The 19,787-nt window shown below is 47.4% G+C and overlaps 1 protein-coding gene across 1 annotated transcript in view; it reads right to left on the bottom strand.

Annotated features, from left to right (window-relative positions):
* Positions 1-14,702, bottom strand: part of LOC311136010 (protocadherin alpha-C2-like) — a gene marked incomplete at its 5' end in the record, with an annotated part of 51,576 nt that extends 36,874 nt beyond the window's left edge. The window contains one exon of the mRNA XM_084170070.1: positions 12,205-14,702. Coding sequence (XP_084026196.1) covers positions 12,205-14,580 — 2,376 coding nt within the window. The remainder of the gene's footprint in view (positions 1-12,204) is intronic.
* Between the last annotated feature and the right edge of the window lie 5,085 nt (positions 14,703-19,787).

Below are 19,787 nucleotides of genomic sequence, written 5' to 3'. Positions count from 1 at the left end.
AAAAAGTCTGTGTGGTCCTCCCACTACAACCCGGGAAAGCATGCAGTTTGTTAGGCTACAGATGAAATACATTATGATGAACTTCACATGGTGGTGAAAGTGATGCTCCTTTCCAATAAATATCGAGGATTTTATTCTGGTGACATGATGATCGATTCTTGGCTTCCATTTGACAAATAAAAATTATCTCGCTCTTTTGTCCATAATAATCTTATCATGTATGCTATACCCCCACTGTATCTGCGAGCTGTTGGCTGAAGGTCAGCATGCTTAAATTCGGCTGGCGAGAGTGCTCGCATTCGGTAGTCCCTTAAAAGACCTTTGCTTGAAAAACGAGAAAAAAGCAGCAATAGTACTGTTTGTCCATTTTAAGACGGTAGCCAAAATAGTCCGAATGAATGTAAGATAACTCAATAAATATGTCATTAATTTTGCAGAGGAGATCTTAGTCGCGCAATTTTACATCTAACTAAGATGTTTGGTGCATGAAAACGATTAGTTACCGGAGTGTAACTCCAGTTCTATGAGTGGAGCGGAGCCCCATAGGGGAGCTCTGCTCCTAGTGGTTTACCCTCTGCCCTAAGGCAGCAACAGCCTGAGACAAAATTATGCACACACCTACAGCCAATAGGAGTACAGGTGTCCCTATAAGAGGGGATGCCTCCCCTCAATCAGCCTCCCGAGATATTTTTCTTCAGCGAGACTAGAGAGGGTCGGCAGGGCCTTAAGTCCTATGGGGCTCCGCTCCACTCATAGAACTGGAGTTACACTCAGGTAACTAATCGTTCTATATCGTGGAGCTCCGCCCCATAGGGGAGCTCTGCTCCTAGTGGTTTAAGGCGGAGCGTAGCGCTCCAAAATGTACTCCCTGCCGAGCCTAACAATTCCCATCGAAACGAGAAGGTCAGGCCTAGCAATGGCTGCAACCGAGTCCCGCAGTACTGCAACTAAAAACCCCTACGGGCGTCACAATATACCGCGTCATCGGTTAAAGACCCGCCCCACCTAGTCCAATGGCAATGCCAATGACTAGTGGGCAGATCACCAGAATAGAAGCCATACTAATCTGTACTAGCAGATAGATGTGCCTCAATATCCTGTGAAAACACTACCAACCACTAATGGAATGACACCAAGTGTCACTCTACATTGTAAACGCGGTAGACCGCCTCACTCACTCAATGGAATCCCAGAGATTAGTGGGCAGGAACAAAACATGAGTCATACTAAACTGAACAAGCAGATAGATGACCTCACATTCTGTCAATCAACGCATGCCTCTACTGTACTGAACCTGTCAGTCAGGATTCATGCCACAAAATATGTTTTCTTATCCAAAGCGGACCTGATGGAAACCTTGTCCATAGTCCTGCTTTTCCCTCTCTTCCTAGCTCAAGATCTCCCTTCAGCTATGCTGAGTACAGACCGATCCAAAGAGTTAGAAAACACATCTATCAAAAACACGTCTTCCTAACCAAAGCGGACCTGATGGAAACCTGTGTCCACAGTCCTGCTTCTCCTCTCTATCTTGCTCAAGATCTCCCTTCAGCCACGCTGAGTACAGATCGAGCCAGAGAGTTAGAAGACATATCTAAGAGATAGAAACGGATAAATGGAGACGGCGTCGACCAGGATGCTGCTCTACAGATATCCTCTACCCCTGTTCCTCTGAAAAGGGCAGTAGAAGCCGCTACTCCACGAGTGGAGTGAGCTCTGATACCCTGAGGCAATTGCCGCCCTGCTGCCTCATAAGCTGTCTCAATGCCTTCACAAAGCCAGTGAGACAACCGCTGTTTTGAAAGTGGTCTACCTAGTGCAGCCGCACCGTGACACACAAACAACTGAGGCGATGACCTAATCGCTGCTGTGCGCTCGACGTAACACGCCAAAGCGCGTACCGGGCACAGGCGATGGAGCTTTTCCTCACTCCTCTCTCTATGAGGAGGAGGAGAAAAAGCCCACAGCTCCACGGTCTGTGACCTATATGAACTCTTAATAACCTTCGGCACAAACGCCGGGTTAGGATGTAACACTGCTCTGCTCAGGTCACCATTGATGGCCAGGCAGTCAGGTCTCGTCGAAAGAGCAAACAAATCACTAACCCGCTTAGCTGTAGTCAAAGCGAGCAACAGTGCTGTCTTAATAGACAGCATCTTGAGGGGTATTTGATTCAATGGCTCGAACGGCGACTTACATAGCGCTTTGAGTACCAAAGCCAAATCCCACTGAGGAAGCGTGACTCTAGGTGTTGGCCTAAGTCGCCGCGTTCCTAATAGGAAGCGTTTCACTAGAGGGTGGCTAAAGACATTGTCTCTGCCAAACCCCTCATGACAAGCTGAAATCGCTGCTGCAAACACCCTAATAGTGGCAGGCGATTTTTGCTTATCAAACATGAGCTGTAGAAAAGAGAGAATACTCTCCACCTGACAGCTCATGGGGTCTACACCTTGTGTGACACACCATCGTGAAAACACGTTCCATCTACTGGCATACATCTTAGAAGTGGAACTGGCACGTGAACCCTGTATGGTCCTGATCACTGCATCAGATAACCCACGGCGCTCTAGCCTGTCCCTCTCAGCAGCCAGGCCTTCAGTGGTTGGCCGATTATGGGCAATTTCCCTATCGTGCCTCCCGCCTGAGACAACGCGTCCCGTCGATGTGGAATTGGCCAAGGTGGCGCAATCAACATCTGACTCATCTCCGCAAACCAAGGAGCCCCCGGGCGATTGGGCGCTATCAGTATCACTGACAGCCCCCCTGACCTCACCCTGGCTAGCAGTGGGAGAATGCAGGACAGCGGAGGGAATGCATACAGGAGAACTCTCGGCCACGGTTGGTGCGCAAAGGTGTCCCTTCCCAGTGGCGGTTCGTCCTGTTCCCTCAGAGAGAACCACAGAGGACATTGCGCGTTCACACGTGACGCGAATAGGTCCACCTCAGCTCTCCCGAATTGTTCCCAAATCTGGAGAACAATGTCCGGATGCAGACACCACTCGTCGTCTCGAGGACCCCCTCTTGACATGAGGTCTGCTCCTACGTTCAAGTAGCCCGGAATGTGTGCTGCTCTCAATGAGCGAAGGTACTCGTGAGCCCACAGCCACAATTCCTCTGCCGCCCGATGGAGAGCAGGAGACCTGACTCCTCCCTGGCGATTTATGTGAGCTACTGTGGTCCGGTTGTCTGACCCCGAAGGGTAGACGCGAAGTGGGTCAGAACCAGTCGAACCGTTTCCAACTCCAAGAGGTTGATATGACGACCTGATTGAGGCCACACACCTCCTATCGCTTGGGTCTGACATGTCCCTCCCCATCCCGTCAGGGACGCATCCGTGAATACAGGGATGTGAGAGGACACCTTTCCTATCGGGAACCACCACCAACCAATAGTTCAGATCTGCCCTGAGCGAGAGTGGAACCACCACCAACCGATGACGTTGACGGAATGGGTCTAGTCTTAGTTGGGCGAACCATCGCTGCATCCTGCGCATATGCAGGAGTCCCAGCGGAACCACAGAGTGGGCTGACGACATGAGACCCAAAAGTGACATGATTGACAGCGCCGTCACCGTGTGATTCGGACGACACTTCCTCGGTGCTAGCAACAAGGCTACCCTTCGGGGGTCTGAAATTCGAGCCCTCATCCTCACAGTGTCTAGCTGTATCCCCAGGTAGACAATCTGATGAGTGGGCCAGGGCGCGCTCTTTTTCAAATTCACAGCAAACCCCAGACTTGTGAGATGCATCACTGTCTGTGTTGTGTGAGTGATCGCCAGCTCTGCTGACGGGGCGAGAACCAGTAGGTCGTCCAGGTAGGCTAGTAGCCGTATTCCCTGACGACGCAACGGTTCCAATGCCGCCTCCACACACTTGGAAAATGTGCGAGGTGCCAGGGCGTACCCAAATGGCATCCTCGTGTATTCGTACGCCACCCCTTGAAAGGCGAACCGCAGAAACTTCCTGTGACGCGGCTGAACCGGCACATGAAATTACGCGTCCTTTAGGTCTATGCTCGTACAAAAGTCCCCTCTCTGGACACATTCCAGCAGACGTTTTGTCGTTAGCATTCGGAAGGGCCGTTTGGTTATGCTCTCTTTGAGAATGCGTAAGTCCAAAATCGGCCTCACTCCCCCCGTCTTTTTGGGCACTAGGAAATAAGGCGAATATAGCCCTTTGTTCCTTTGCTCCCGGGGAACTACTGTCACCGCCTCCTTCGCCAAAAGTTCCGTAATCTCTGACATCAGAGCGGCCACTTTGTCTGGCGTTTTCATCACCGTCTCCACCACTCTCCTGAACGGGGGTGGGGTCCGGTGTAATTGTAGAGCATAACCCTTCTGCAACGTCTGTTCTAGCCAGCGTGAGAGGGTGCAGCTTCTTCGCCACTGCCAGCAATGCAGAGAAAGTGGCTGAGCACGAAGCTGTGGTGCATCCAGTAGGAAGGACCTGTATTCCTGTATGGCCCTTACCGCCACTGTTCCCCAACATTGAAGTGGTGGAACAGCCCAAGGTGGGCCTCCCGTGAAAGGGAGAGGAACCATCAATGCGTTCTGAGAAAGAAAGAGGAGCAGGGACGTCGGTTAAACCCGTAACCGTCGTATTCCTGCCCTCCTTGAACGCATCGCGGGTCTGAATTGCGCTGACCGAGGTCACAGCCTGCGGCAGGGCACCATCCCCAGCAAGCGATTGCGTCATCTTAGGTGACTGCAATTCGCTATCAGAGCCCTTCACTACAGTACTCCTAGAAGTCTGTAGTATGAGGTCTCTATGAGGTAAAACAAGGCGGCGCCTTGATACCTTCTTAACTTTCACCTTCTGTGTGTGTTCAACTCTGCACCCCTGGTGGGTTGATTCACGCTGAGTGTGGTGAGTACTGGCTCGTTCTGTCAGGGGAGCTGATACTTTGGTTATACCCATAACCCTAGTAATCCTGCCCTCCGTGAACGTAGCATGGGTCTGAATCGCATTAACCGAGACCTTGGTCTGCGATAATGCGCCGTCCCCAGATAGCTGCTGTGTTACAATGCCTGGGGGCGCCGATACTCTGGACACCTTCGTGACCGCGGTAATCGGGCCCTCCGTGAACGCAGCATGGGTCTGGCTCGTACTAGCGGAGACCTTAGTCTGTGCTAGTGCGCCATCCCCAAATAGCGGCTGCGTCCTCATGTCAGAATCTGACCGGGACTGCTGCCTTCTATGTAAAGCACTTCTTATACGTGAAGTGTGATGTGACGACCTGATTGAGGTCTTACGGATACCTACTCTAAGTGCCTGTTCAGCAACGCACTCGGCTGAACGGCTCTTAGAATGGTAAGGAAGAGAGGGTGAGATTTGAACGCTCTCGGACGTATTATGGAAAAGAGGCTCTTTTTTGACAAAGTCAGGTGGAGCCAACTCTTTATTAAATACATCAACAAAGGCATTTACATCAACACCCATCCCTTCAACCGAAGGGTGGGGGGGAACAGTGGGCACGTTCGACACCATCGATGCGTCCTCCATCCTCTCCCTCGCGTCCCGTCACGTACGCCTCCTCTTGCCTCCCTTGGAGGGCCAGGTCGGCGTCCTCGTCACCTCCCTCGCCGGCTGTAGTGGGGCTACCGTAGCTGCTGGTAGGGCAGGGCCCGTTCCCTTGCTGCTCGTGGCCGCCGGATGAGGCCGATTACGCCGCCTCGCCGTAGACCCCGGTCTACTTAGAGGGGCGGAGGTAGATGGCCTTTGGGATGGAGGGGGGCCGAGTCGTCCTGCCAACGGCAGGTGCTTGGCCAGCTGCTTCTTCTCCTCCTCTATCTTGGAGAAACGCTCGGTCGCCTCTTTGACTGCGACCCCAAAGAGGCCGTCGTCAGAGAGGGGGGCGTTCAAGAGAGACGTCCTGTCTGCCTCTTTCATGGATGTCAAGGACAACCAGAGGTGTCGTTCCCCGACCACCGAAGTGGCCATGGACCTCCCCGCGCAGACTGCGGACGCCTGTGTCAGGTGGAGTATGGCGCCAGAAATTCTGGATGCCTCCTCCACCTCCTCCGGTGCCAGCTCTGTCTTGCCCGTGGTTAAACGGGACAGAGAGTCCGCCAAGAGGGCAATGTTGTTAGCTGCTGCTACAGCTTGGGCTCCCAACCCAAAAGACTTCTCTAACAGCGACGCTGTGAGTCGGTCCTTCTGGGATGGCAACGTGGCCTTCTTGGAAGAGGGCCAAGGGCTCGAACCCGGTACGAGATACGCCGCCATGGCGCTCTCTAACCTGGGGATTCCCTGACCCTGAAACCTTCCTTCCACTCTCGTGAATGGGAGATACGCTTTTACAGGCGAACGCGTCGCTAAAGGTGCCTCCCACGAGCCCTCAACGTACCTAGCCAAAGAAGGCATGGCAGGAGCCACTGGCTCTGCCGCCTTCCTTGGCCTGGAATGAGGACCGCCCTCCATCATATCAACCTCCGGTGCGGAGGGAAGAGGGGGCAGCCTTATTACCAGCCGTTGAGCAGCTCTCTCAATGAGACCCGGAAAATCCGATCTCAGAGAGGCTGCAGCGAAAGAGAGAGCTTCTGATCTCTCAGAGCTCGTATCCCCTTCGCTATAGGGACTACAAGCCCTCTCGCTCTCCAAAGGAAAGGGGGGCTTGAAAGTATGAGGGATGGGGTCCGACTGTTCCATTGGAATGCCAGACCCCTCCTCAAAGTCCCTATCTTCCCCCGAGTCTGCGCCGTCGGACGACGCCTCTGAAGCAGAGGCTAGTATCGACAGCACATCCTCAAGGGGGATGTCCTCCCTGAAAAACGCCCAACGCTGCTTCCTCTCCTTTAAAGAAAGGAGGGCGCAGGAGGCGCAATTCGGGGGACTGCAGACGCCTTCCTTGGCATGCTGGGATCCCAAACACATGAAACATAGGTCGTGGTGGTCACCGGCCGCCATGGAAGTGCATCTGCACTGAGCTCTGAAAAGAGCTTTTGGGGGTGGAAAATCTCCCGGTGTGCTCATTTAGACGACGTTGATGACTGGAATATCAACGGCGTTTTCGTCCTGAGTCTTGTGCTTCGTCTCTTCTTGGCTCTTCAGTCTAGTCATCCAATCGCTGAAGAAAAAGGGAGGCTGATTGAGGGGAGGCATCCCCTCTTATAGGGACACCTGTACTCCTATTGGCTGTAGGTGTGTAAATAATTTTGTCTCAGGCTGTTGCTGCCTTAGGGCAGAGGGTAAACCACTAGGAGCAGAGCTCCCCTATGGGGCGGAGCTCCACGATATAGAACGACTCGTCTCTCGTTGAATGACAACAAATACTTTATTGAGGTATCCCTACTGTTGACCAATCATCGACGAAGGGGCGTAGACTTCGGCTACTGACTTTGGCTTGCCTCCAGAAAATGTTTTGTGTTCCGAACAGTCGAAAAATCCTTCACTGAAGTCCAAAACGAACAAAAACATCACAAAATGTCGTCATAGTATATACACGAACTCTTCCGCCTTTAGGCGCACATGCCAATACCAGTGTGGGCACAATCGCTATATTACGCAAAACATTTTTTTGACAAAACCATTTAACTTTTTTTTTTTTATATTGTACATGGGCCGTTAAGCGCAGCAGTTATTTTATGTCCACATCTTCATCATGCACAGCGTTTTATCGGCAACAAGTCCATTTGATGGAAACATCTCTGGTAGGAAAATGTGCATATTGTTTTCATGCAGATTTTAGAATATTCGCATGAAAATCTGTTGCCAATTGGATGGAAACCTAGCTATTGACACACATAAGAGCTCACTGGAGATCAATGGGAAAGTGAGGCTATAGCTAGGTTTCCATCCAATTGGTGACAGATTTTCATGTGAATACTATAGAATACACATAAAGAAAATATAGCATTTTCCCACTAGTGGTGTGTTTCCACCAAATGGACTAATACAAATCAGTGCTTGATGATGTAGTGCTAACAAAATGTACTTTTTCGCTTAAGTTTTCATGTACCTAATAAAAATCTAAAGTTCAATATGTGTCCATTGCATTTTCAACTCTAACGATAGTTTTGACACAAAACCGGTTGCGATTAATTGCAAATGTGTCGGCAGGTTTTCGCTCCTCCCTTGTACTTGATTGATGACTTAAGGTCAGTAATTAGTAAGGTCAGTAATTTCCTAGCCACCGTGCGTCTACATCTGTATTGCTTGCTGTTTGGGGTTTTAGGCTGGGTTTCTTTATAAGCACTTTGTGACATCTGCTAATGTAAAAAGGGCTTCATAAATACATTTGATTTGATTTGATTTGGAGAACTCCCCTCACCTGGTTGTCTAGGTCTTATTTGAAAGGAAAAAAGGAAAACCCGCAGACACATGGCCCTCCATGGAATGAGTTTGACAACCCTGTTCTACAGTACTAACGCCACGTATGATGAAGGAGCAGTAGCTGTTATGTGAAATCTGACTTCACAATTTAAGACAATGAATAGGCCTACGTTTACATGCACACTAATAATTCGATATTAAACTGATTATGGCGATAGGCAAATTGTGCAATAGTCATGTAAACACCTTACTCTGATTATCTTAATCAGCGTAAGGTCAAAATCGAAGTAAGCATTCGCCAGGACAAGTAAACACCTTTATCGGCGTTCCAGCTGTGTATTTGATCTGTGCATGTGCTTGCACCATCCGAGCGAGCCTCCCTCTTTATCGCGAGTAAAGTGAGTTTGGAACAACTGAATGTATGAGTCTTAGAAGCAGTTTTCACATAAAAACATTATATGTCCGAACTCAGAATCAAATATGCTTCCCAGAAATAACATGGTCGATGTGGTAGAACGTTTATTTTGATTGGCGATTTTCTGCATTTATCAGTGTCATCAGGAAGCCTGATTGTAAAGAAGATTATTAGGGAAATATTTATTCTTGCAATGCATGTAAACGTTTTAATGGAACATTATATTAATCTGACTATCCACAATAATCGTATTATTGTGTGCATGTAACCGTACTCAATGTCACTGTCAATAATCATCCAACAACATTTTTATAAAAGCCAAATCCATATGCAGTGAATGAATAAAACAGACCCTCATTCTAACAGACCCAGTTCTTTTGTGAATAGTGAAAAATGCTCACCTTCTCACTATTTGGCAGAGTTCGTGTCCTTTGAAAGGTGTCCCCTCCATTAATGCTGACCAGCTCCCCATCAGCAGGTGGAAACTGCGTGGGGAAAACTACTACGTCACTCTTCAGCGTGTCAGAGCTAAAACACACGTCATACTGCTGAGTAGATTTGGAGTAAGACCAGCTCCCGTCAGGATGTGTGGTGATCATTGGGGCGCAGTACCTGCTGAAACTGCCGTCTGTCTTGTGGCATTTTACAACTATTAATATGATGAGGCTCAGTAGAAATATCACTGATACTGACACAATTGCGACGAGCAGATACAGATTTAAATCTGAGAAACTCTCCTCCTTTACAGGCAGTTGTCTGAAAGTTGTCTGCATGTCACCTGTACTTTCAACAACCACAACATCAATAGACACAGTCGCAGACAGGGAAGGTTCTCCATTATCAGACACCAGAATGACCAACGGGTGAGTTTTTAAGTCATTGTCACTCATGCGTCTCTTAGTCCTTATTTCTCCGTTGCTGGTTCCAATTCTGAATAGATTGGTCCCCTTTGGTTCAGAGATGTGATAAGAAAGCAGCGCATTATAACCAGAGTCGGCGTCTACAGCCCTGATCTTGGCCACAATGTAGCCCGCTTCAGCAGAATAGGGAATGTTCTCAGAATTAACGGAGCCGTGGTCAGAATAGGGCGGGAGAATCACAGGACTGTTGTCATTCTCATCCAGGATAAAAACGTTGACAGTGACGTTGCTGCTTAGTGGAGGAACACCAGAGTCCGTAGCCTGAACTTGGAACTCAAACGTTTTCAACTCCTCGTAGTTAAAAGATTGCAAGCTGTAAAGTTCACCACTTAAAGAGTTAATATTGACTAAATGAGAACCTACAGCTCCCTTTGAGTGGTTGTCCAAGTCGGAATACTTTACCTGGGCATTTTCATTAGAGTCTGGATCATATGCGGACACAGTGTACATGAGCGTTCCAACGGGTGCATTTTCCTTGACGTACACATTGAGGGTTCTGTCTGCGAAACGTGGTGCATTATCATTTACATCAGAAATATAAACCGTGGTAACGCTGGTGCTAGACAGAGGAGGAGTCCCTTCATCTGTTGCTATGATGGTGACATTGTATTGTGAGGCACTCTCTCTATCCAATGCCCCGTTGAGAACGAGAGAGTAATAATTACGATACGAAGTTTGAAGATTGAAAGGGGATTCGCCGACTAAGCTACAGTTTACCTTCCCATTGTTTCCTCCATCTTTATCTATTACAGTAACGAGTGCTATAACAGTGCCAGTTTTAACATCTTCCCTCATCTTGGGCAACAATGACGTGACACTTATCTCTGGCACGTTGTCATTAACATCAACTACTTCAACCAACACTTTACAATGAGTGTTGGTTGGAGATTGTCCCTTATCCTGTGCCTCAGCCCTTATTTCATAAAAAGCATTTTCTTCAAAATCTATGACTCCTTTGACGGTGATGTCACCGGAAATGGGATTGATGGCAAATGTATGCAGGTTTTTTTCCTGACCATGTAGGCTGAATAGATACAACACCTCACCATTTGGACCCTCATCTAAATCAGTCGCATTCAGTGTTAAAATCTTAGTTCCCGGAGCTGCATTTTCATTCACACGTATTTTGTAAAGCGGGCTGCTAAAAACAGGTGTATTGTCATTGTTATCCAACACATTAACTACAATTGCCAATGTCCCGGATCGAACAGGTTTTCCCCCATCAGTTGCAGTCACTAATAGCTTGATAACCGCCTGTCTCTCTCGGTCTAAAGCTTTCTGTAGCACCAACTCAGCAGACACACTCTGCTCTCCACCGCTCTGTACATCCAAAGAAAAGTGCTCATTTGGGTGCAACATAAAGGTTTTTACCCCATTCGATCCAACGTCAGGATCCAATGCACTCATCAACGAGAACCTAGCACCAGGAGGCACCGATTCAGATATATTAAAGACTTGTGCTTTCACAGGGAAAGTGGGCGAATTGTCATTGATGTCCACAACATGTATCTCGACCCGATGCAGGCTCAAAGGATGATTAACAATGGCCTCTAGGTGTAAAGAGCATGAACGAGCATTTGGACAAAGCTCCTCCCGGTCGATTCTCTCGGTCACATACAAGACTCCCGTTTTCAGATTTACATCGAAGTACCTCTTCTTTGATGCAGACACGAGCTGAAACATTCGTGACTCCATATCTTGTACATTCAGATTCAAATCCTTAGCCAAATTGCCAACGAACGTACCCTGGTTTACTTCCTCGGAAATATAATACACAATCTGTTCGGAGGATACTCGCATGCTGAAACACAGGAGTAACAAGTCCAAATAAATCCGCGAGTGGACGTAAAATGTAAAAGTAGCCATTGTCTCCACAAACACGTAGCAATGCAACACTGTAGTCACCCAATTTCAAACCCCTTATTACTAAACATAGCTTCTCAGATTACAGCATTTCATTTCACGGAGCCTGGTCACATGAGATTCTGTGAGAGGCGGAGTCCACTGAGAGGATGGTTTTTATACAGAATTCATGGTCTGTAGTGACACCGTGTGGAAAAATATTCAAAGACTAAATAATGTAGACCTCTGCTGTTTAACGACTAGTAGCCAAAATGATATGCATTGTATATATATATATATATATATATATATATATATATATATATATATATATATATATATATATATACGTTGACTTAATTGTACATTTGTTGGGATGAAAGCGGAGGCATACAATACATTTTTCGCCAAAGAGTTCTTATAAGCGCGTGCAGAACCAGTTGTTGCTCGGAGTCGCTGTCCAAGGTGCTCATCGGACGCTTGGGGTAACTCCGCATAATAGGGTTATTTCTTCAACTACAATAATCCGAAAACAAATATCCTAAATTATAGATAGTAGAAAATGACTTAAATAAATATAACTTCCTAGTACTGGCAAGTCACATTTCGTTACCTAAAAGGCCAATTTAAGCCTACCATCAAGATCATTTATGTTAGGACTAAACAAGACATAGGGAAATCCGAAACGAAAACACAACGATAACACCAAGTTAAAATCATGGTTTTGAATAGGGGGTCATTAAAGAAAACAACAGCTTACCTTCTCACTCCTAGGAAGCGTTCTTGTCCTTTGAAAAGTGTCCCCTCCATTAATACTGATCAGCTCCCCATCAGCAGGTGGAAACGGCGTGGGGAAAACTACTACGTCACTCTTCAGTGTGTCAGAACTAAAACACACGTCATACTGCTCAGTAGATTTGGAATAAGACCAGCTCCCGTCGGGGTGTGTGGTGATCATTGGGGCGCTGTACCTGCTGAAACTGCCGTCTGTCTTGTGGCATTTTGCAACTATTAAACTGAATAGGCTCAGTAGAAATATCACTGATACTGACACAATGGCAACGAGCAGATACAGATTTAAATCTGAGAAATTCTCCTCCTTAACAGGCAGTTGTCTGAAAGTTGTCGTCATGTCACCTGTACTTTCAACAACCACAACATCAATAGACACAGTCGCAGACAGGGAAGGTTCTCCATTATCAGACACCAGAATGACCAACGGGTGTGTTTTTAAGTCATTGTCACTCATGCGTCTCTTAGTCCTTATTTCTCCGTTGCTGGTTCCAATTCTGAATAGATTGGTCCCCTTTGGTTCAGAGATGTGATAAGAAAGCAGTGCATTATAACCAGAGTCTGCGTCTACAGCCCTGATCTTGGCCACAAAGTAGCCCGCTTCAGCAGAATAGGGAATGTTCTCAGAATTAACGGAACCGTGGTCAGAATAGGGCGGGAGAATCACAGGACTGTTGTCATTCTCATCCAGGATAAAAATGTTGACAGTGACGTTGCTGCTTAGTGGAGGAACACCAGAGTCGGTGGCCTGAATTTGGAACTGAAATATTTTTATCTGCTCGTAGTTGAATGACTGCATGCTGAAAAACTCGCCAGTTAGAGAATTTAAGCTTAGAAATGTTGACAAATGTGAGTTTATTTTGCTTTCTGATAATGTATACGTCACTTGAGAGTTGTCATTGATATCAGGGTCATTTGTTGTTACGCTGCCAAAACTAATCCCCACTGGACTATTCTCCTTTATATGTAAGTTCAATATGGGCTCTGGAAAGAGTGGGGCGTTGTCATTCACATCAGAAATGTGTACAGTAATAACACTAGTACTGGAGAGAGGTGGGGTCCCTTCATCAATGGCTTTAATAGTTACATTATAAAGAGAGACACTCTCTCTGTCTAGAGGCCCGTCTACCACTAAAGAATAATAGTTCTTATAGGAAGACTGTAATTTAAACGGAACGTCTCCGATGATATTAGATTTAATCATTCCATTTTTAGCACCATCTTTGTCAAGCAAAGTTATTGACGCCACAACTGTTCCTTTCTTCGCATCCTCTCTGACGGCGCCAGGAAGCGATGTCACTATTATCTCGGGCGCATTATCATTCAAGTCAAGTATTTCAATTAGGACTTTAGAATGGGCACTCCTTGGTGGATTACCCTTGTCTTTTGCTTGTACACGGATTTCAAATGCTGGAATTTCTTCGTGATCCAAACCCCCTTTAACTGTAATTTCACCCGTGTGTTTGTTGATTTCAAAGACACTATAAATGTCTTTTTCGCCTTTTCCAGTGAATGAGTATTCCAGTTCACCGTTCAGCCCTTCATCTATGTCTGTTGCGTTTAAGGTGAGAATCACAGTTCCAAATGCAGCATTTTCTGTCATTTGCACTTTATATAAAGGCTTGCTGAAAATTGGAGTATTATCATTCACATCTATAACGTTCATTATTATCTGTAAAGTACCGGAGCGTGGAGGTTTTCCTCCATCAACAGCAGTCAGTATCAGCTTTATCACAGACTGTTTCTCTCGGTCTAAAGCTTTCTGTAGCACTAACTCAGCAGACACACTCTCCTCCCCAGCGCCCTGTACATCCAGAGAAAAATGTTCATTTGGAGTCATCTTATATGTTTTCAAAGAGTTACTACCCACATCGGCGTCACTGGCAAACGGTAGAGGAGATCTGTCACCCGGGAAAGCAGATTCAGTCATATTGATAACGTGAATGCGCTCTCGAAATGATGGGGCATTGTCATTTATGTCTAATATGTTCACTTCAATTCGATGAATATGCACAGGATTACTCAATATAGCCTCTACATCTAAGGAGCATTTTACTGAATTCGGACAGAGGGCCTCTCGGTCAATTCTCTCATTAACAAAAATAACACCAGTCTTCACATCGATATCAAAGTACCTCCTTTTGGATCCGGTTACTACCTGAATCTCTCTCGATTCTAGTTCCCGCACGCCTAGATTTAGGTCTTTGGCGATATTTCCAACAAATGTGCCTTCATCCACCTCCTCTGAGACGGAATACATGAACTGTCCTGAACACAATCCCAATGAACAAAGCAACAGAATATATTGTATCCAAACACGTCTTCTGTGGTCACACAGGCCCATCGCTGTACAAGTAAGCGGTTATCACAACGATACTAAAAGGGTAAAATTAACATAATACAAGCTCTGCTATTCCGTGTTAGTACAACCAAAGTGATCCTGGACAAACGACAATTTCCATCTCCTCTCAAAAACACCACCGGTTTTAACTCGATTCCTTTTTTAGCATTCACAAGAGGAGGAGTCCAGCATTATTCCTCCTATAAATAATTTTCATGGTCAACAGCGACATCCTGTGTTTTATGCTCATATACCCACAACACAAATACTATTGACATAGCCGTACGCATGCTGTGCATCTATTACACCACCGTGATTCTTAACAACCCAATTTTGGCCAAAATCAACCTTTTAAAGAGTACTATTTAAAATTAAAGGATGAAACTATCACAAGAAAGCATGTTCAACCTACAAAAAAGGTGTTGGTGATGCGTAATTAAGCATGGGTATCGAAAAAGATTGAGAATTCTGAGACATTGCAAACATGACCACCAAGTAGGCTACATTATGTAGAGCTAGAGACTTGACAGCACATCAACAATATGGAACAAATGGGTTACAAAACCACCCGTGACAGTAATGAGACTGGTGATAACAATTTAACATAAATGTCACGACTTCCTCCGAGGCTGCCTCCCCTCCTTGTTCGGGCAGGCTTCGGAGCTCATCGTCACCGGCTTACTAACCACTGCCGCTCCTATATTCATCATTCCATTTGTCTTGTCTTGTCAATACACACACCTGGTTCTTATCCCCTCGTTAGTCCGTGTATAAGTGTTCCCTCTGCCCCCTTGTCCTTGTGGGTGATTGTTTAATTGTGAGAGTAGTGTAGCTACTCGTACCATTTTGTTGCCAGGGTAGATATTTCCCCTATGCCTATGTATTGTTGGATCTACCGTTACAGTGTATTGCCCGGGATGATAGTTTCCCCTGTGCCTGTTTCGTTTGTCGCTATTCCAGCGCATTTGTGTGTAAAGACGGAATAAACTCTGTATTCGGTGATTACCCTCCTGCGCCTGACTCCTTCCATCACACTCATCACAATAAATGATGTGCAGACATTTCCTTTACCGGTTATTGCTTCTACAATAAACAACCCAAAACTACAATATTTTGACAGGTTCACAAATTAATTTCATAGAGAAGAATAGCCTACGAAACAACGTTGCTGAAGAAAACACGAGTAAGAATGAGGCTGACCCATACAGTGCTTGCAAAGAAGGGCACCTATTGGTAGATGGGTAAACATAAAAAAGAAGACATTGATTATCCCTTTGAGCATGGTGAAGTTATTAATTACACTTTGGATGGTGTATCAATACACCCAGTCACTACAAAGATCCTTCCTAACTCAGTTGCCAGAAAGGAAGGAAACCGCTCAGGGATTTCACCATGAGGCCAATGGTGACATGAAAACAGTTACAGAGTTTAATGGATGTGATAGGAGAAAACTGAGAAAAGTTACTCTACAATACTAACCTAATTGACAGAGTGAAAAGAAGGAAGCCTGTACAGAATAAAACATATTCCAAAACATGCATCCTGTTTGCAACAAGGCACTAAAGTAATATTGCAAAACATGTGGCAAAGCAATTCACTTTTTGTCCTGAATACAAAGTGTATTGGGGCAAATCCAATACAAAACATCACTGAGTACCACTCTCCATATTTTCAAGCATAATGGTGGCTGCATCATGTTATGTGTATGCTTTTAATCGTTAAGGACTGGGGAGTTTATCAGAATAAAAAACAAACAGAAGGGAGCTAAGCACAGGCAAAACCTGGTTCAGTCTGCTTTCCATCTTTCAGCAGGACAATAACCTAAAACACAAAGCCAAATCTACACTGGAGTTGCTTACCAAGAAGACAGCGAATGTTCCTGAGTGTCCGAGTTACAGTTTTGACTTAAATCTACTTGAAAATCTATGGGAAGACCTGAAAATGGTTGTCTAGCAACGATCAACAACTCATTTGACAGAGCTTGAAGAATTTTTGAAAAGAATAATGAGCAAATGTTGCACAATCCAGGTGTGGAAAGCTCTTACGGACTTACCCAGAAAGAGTCACAGATGTAACCACCGCCAAAGGTGGTTCTACAAAGTATTGACTTAAGGTTGTGAAAACTTAAGTAAATTAGATATTTCTGTTATTAATTTTCATAAATTTGCTTTATGGGGTATTGTGTATTTCTATTTATTATGGATCTCCATTAGCTATTCTTCCTGGGGTCCAGCTAAATTAAGGCAGTTTATACAATTTTAAAAACATTAAAATACATTCACATATTTCACAACACACTGTGTGCCCTCAGGCCCCTACTCCACCACTACCACATATCTACAGTACAAAATCCATGTGTACGTGTGTGTATAGTGTGTATGTTATCGTGTGTGTGTGTCACGGTTTCGGCCGAGGCTGCCTCTCTTCCTTGCTCGGGCAGGCTTCGGCGTTCGTCGTCTCCGGAATACTAGCTGCCACCGTTGTATGTTTCTATGTTCGTTTGGTTTTGTCTGGATTATGTACACCTGTTGTCGTTTAGCGTCATTAGTGTCCTATAAGTTCTCGTTGTGTTTGTCAGGTGTTGTGTGTGATTGTTTTCGCTGTCGTGTTGGTGCGCTACTATTTACAGTGTGCTATTGTAGCTTGCCTCCTTTGTGTAGGAGAGTATTTTTCGCACATGTTTAGTGCGCCCTTTTGTTTACGCCTGTGTGCGCATTTTCTCGCCTCCGGGCTGTTGGATCGTGTTTTGAGTGTGCATTACTAAAGTATTTTGGACTTATCTTCTGCGTCCTGCGCCTGATTCCCACACCACACCCACCTACAGCACCCGCTGACAGAATCACACACCATTCAGAATGGAATCAGCAGGAGCCGCAGCAGCACAGGAGACTTTGGAGGATCGGGTCCGGGAGCAGAATGACCAGATCCTTCGGATCGGGACCGCCCTGCAGGATGTTATTAACACACTTCAACGCTGGGAGACCCGAGGGACACCCCCAACTCCACCTCCCCTGCCATCACCATCAGCCAGTCAGCCCATTCCCGCTCCGGAACCCAGGGGAATTCGACTCTCGCTCCCGAGGGCCTACGATGGGACCGCTGCCGGGTGTCAGGGCTTCCTTCTCCAGGTGGAGCTATACCTGGCCACCGTGCACCCGGCGCCCTCGGGACACGAGAGCGTGTCCGCCCTCATCTCCTGCCTTACCGGCAAGGCGTTGGAATGGGCCAACGCCGAGTGGAGGAGGATAGACGCTACCACCATCACATACGCTGAGTTCTCCTGCCGCTTCAGGGCGGTGTTTGACCATCCACCGGAGGGGAAAGCGGCGGGGGAGCGTCTGTTCTGCCTCCGGCAGGGGAGGAGGAGCGCCCAGGAGTTCGCGTTAGAATTCCGTACTCTAGCGGCGGATGCAGGGTGGAATGAGCGGGCCCTCATCGATCACTACCGCTGTAGTCTACGAGAGGACGTCCGTCGGGAGCTGGCCTGTAGGGACACCAGTCTCTCTTTCGACCAGTTAGTCGACATGTCCATCAGGCTGGACACCCTGCTGGCTACCCGCGGACGTTCCGAGGGGGGTCCGTCCATTTCACCCTCCAGCGCCTCCGAGCCGAGCCCTATGGAGCTTGGGGGCGCTGGCGCTAGAGAGAGGAGGGGTCGGAGTACGAGGAGGCCCGTCTCCTGCACCAACTGTGGCCGTGGAGGACACACCGCGGCTAGGTGCTGGGGATGGCCTCCTAGGGGAGAAGACGACAGGCCCCGCACTGGGGAGTCCTTCCAGGTGAGTAGGCGCCCCACTCACCCAGAGCTCTCTGTTGCGCACTTCTGTATACCTGTGCGTTTTCCACAGGTAGCACCTCATTCCCAGCATAAGGCGCTGGTAGATTCAGGCGCGGCTGGGAATTTTGTTGATAGGAAATTTTGTTTAGAATTAGGGATTCCCCTTCTTCCTGTTGACGTCCCATTCCCCGTTCATGCCCTAGATAGCCGTCCGTTGGGATCGGGCTTGATCAGGGAGGTCACGGCGCCACTTAGGATGTGTGCGCAGGGGGGTCATAAGGAGATGATCCAGCTATTTCTGATCGACTCGCCTGCGTATCCGGTGGTGCTGGGCATGCCCTGGTTGAGTATCCATAACCCGTCTATTTCATGGCAGGAGAGGGCTCTGATGGAGTGGTCTGCCCAGTGTGTGGGTCGATGTTTAGGCGTTTCCGTAGGGGCTACCTCGGTGGAGAGTCCAAACCAGGTGCCCGCATTGCACGTTCCCCCTGAGTATGAGGATTTGGCTATTGTGTTCAGTAAGTCGAGGGCGACGCAGTTGCCTCCCCATAGGCAGGGAGATTGTGCGATAGACCTCCAGGCAGGAGCTGCGCTCCCACGGAGCCATGTGTATCCTCTGTCTCAGGAGGAGAAGAGAGCTATGGAGACTTACATAGACGAATCTCTGAGACAAGGATACATACGGCCATCCACTTCCCCTGCGTCCTCGAGTTTCTTTTTTGTGAAGAAAAAGGATGGAGGGTTACGCCCGTGCATTGATTACCGTAGTCTCAATCAGATCACGGTGAAGTACAGTTATCCACTTCCTCTGATTGCGACCATGACGGAGTCATTGCACGGGGCGCGTTTTTTCACTAAATTAGATCTCAGGAGCGCGTACAACTTGGTGCGCATTAGGGAGGGCGATGAATGGAAGACAGCCTTTAGTACCACCTCGGGCCATTACGAGTATCTTGTCATGCCATACCGGTTGATGAACGCTCCTTCAGTTTTCCAATCATTCGTGGATGAGATATTCAGGGACATGCAGGGGCAGGGGGTGGTCGTGTACATAGATGACATTCTCGTGTACTCGTCTACCCGAGTCGAGCATGTGGCTCTGGTGCGCCGAGTGTTGAGGAGGCTGTTGGAGCACGACCTGTATGTCAAGGCAGAGAAGTGTCTGTTTTTCCAGGAGTCGATCTCCTTTTTGGGTTATCAGTTGTCTGCGTCAGGGGTGAAGATGGAGGTTGACCGGGTGTCAGCCGTGCGTAATTGGCAAACGCCAACCACTGTGAAGGAGGTGCAGCAGTTTTTGGGGTTTGCGAATTACAACCGGAGGTTTATCCGGGGTTTTGGACAGGTGGCAGCTCCCACAACGTCTCTTTTGAAGGGGGGTCCGGTGCGTTTGCAGTGGTCAGTCGAGGCGGACAGGGCTTTTGGGAGGCTGAAG

Source organism: Coregonus lavaretus, assembly GCF_964263955.1.
Source record: "Coregonus lavaretus genome assembly, chromosome: 10".
Classification (NCBI taxonomy): domain Eukaryota; kingdom Metazoa; phylum Chordata; class Actinopteri; order Salmoniformes; family Salmonidae; genus Coregonus; species Coregonus lavaretus.
The sequence above is the reverse complement of the archived record's forward strand: the minus strand, read 5'-3'. Positions and strand labels throughout refer to the sequence as shown.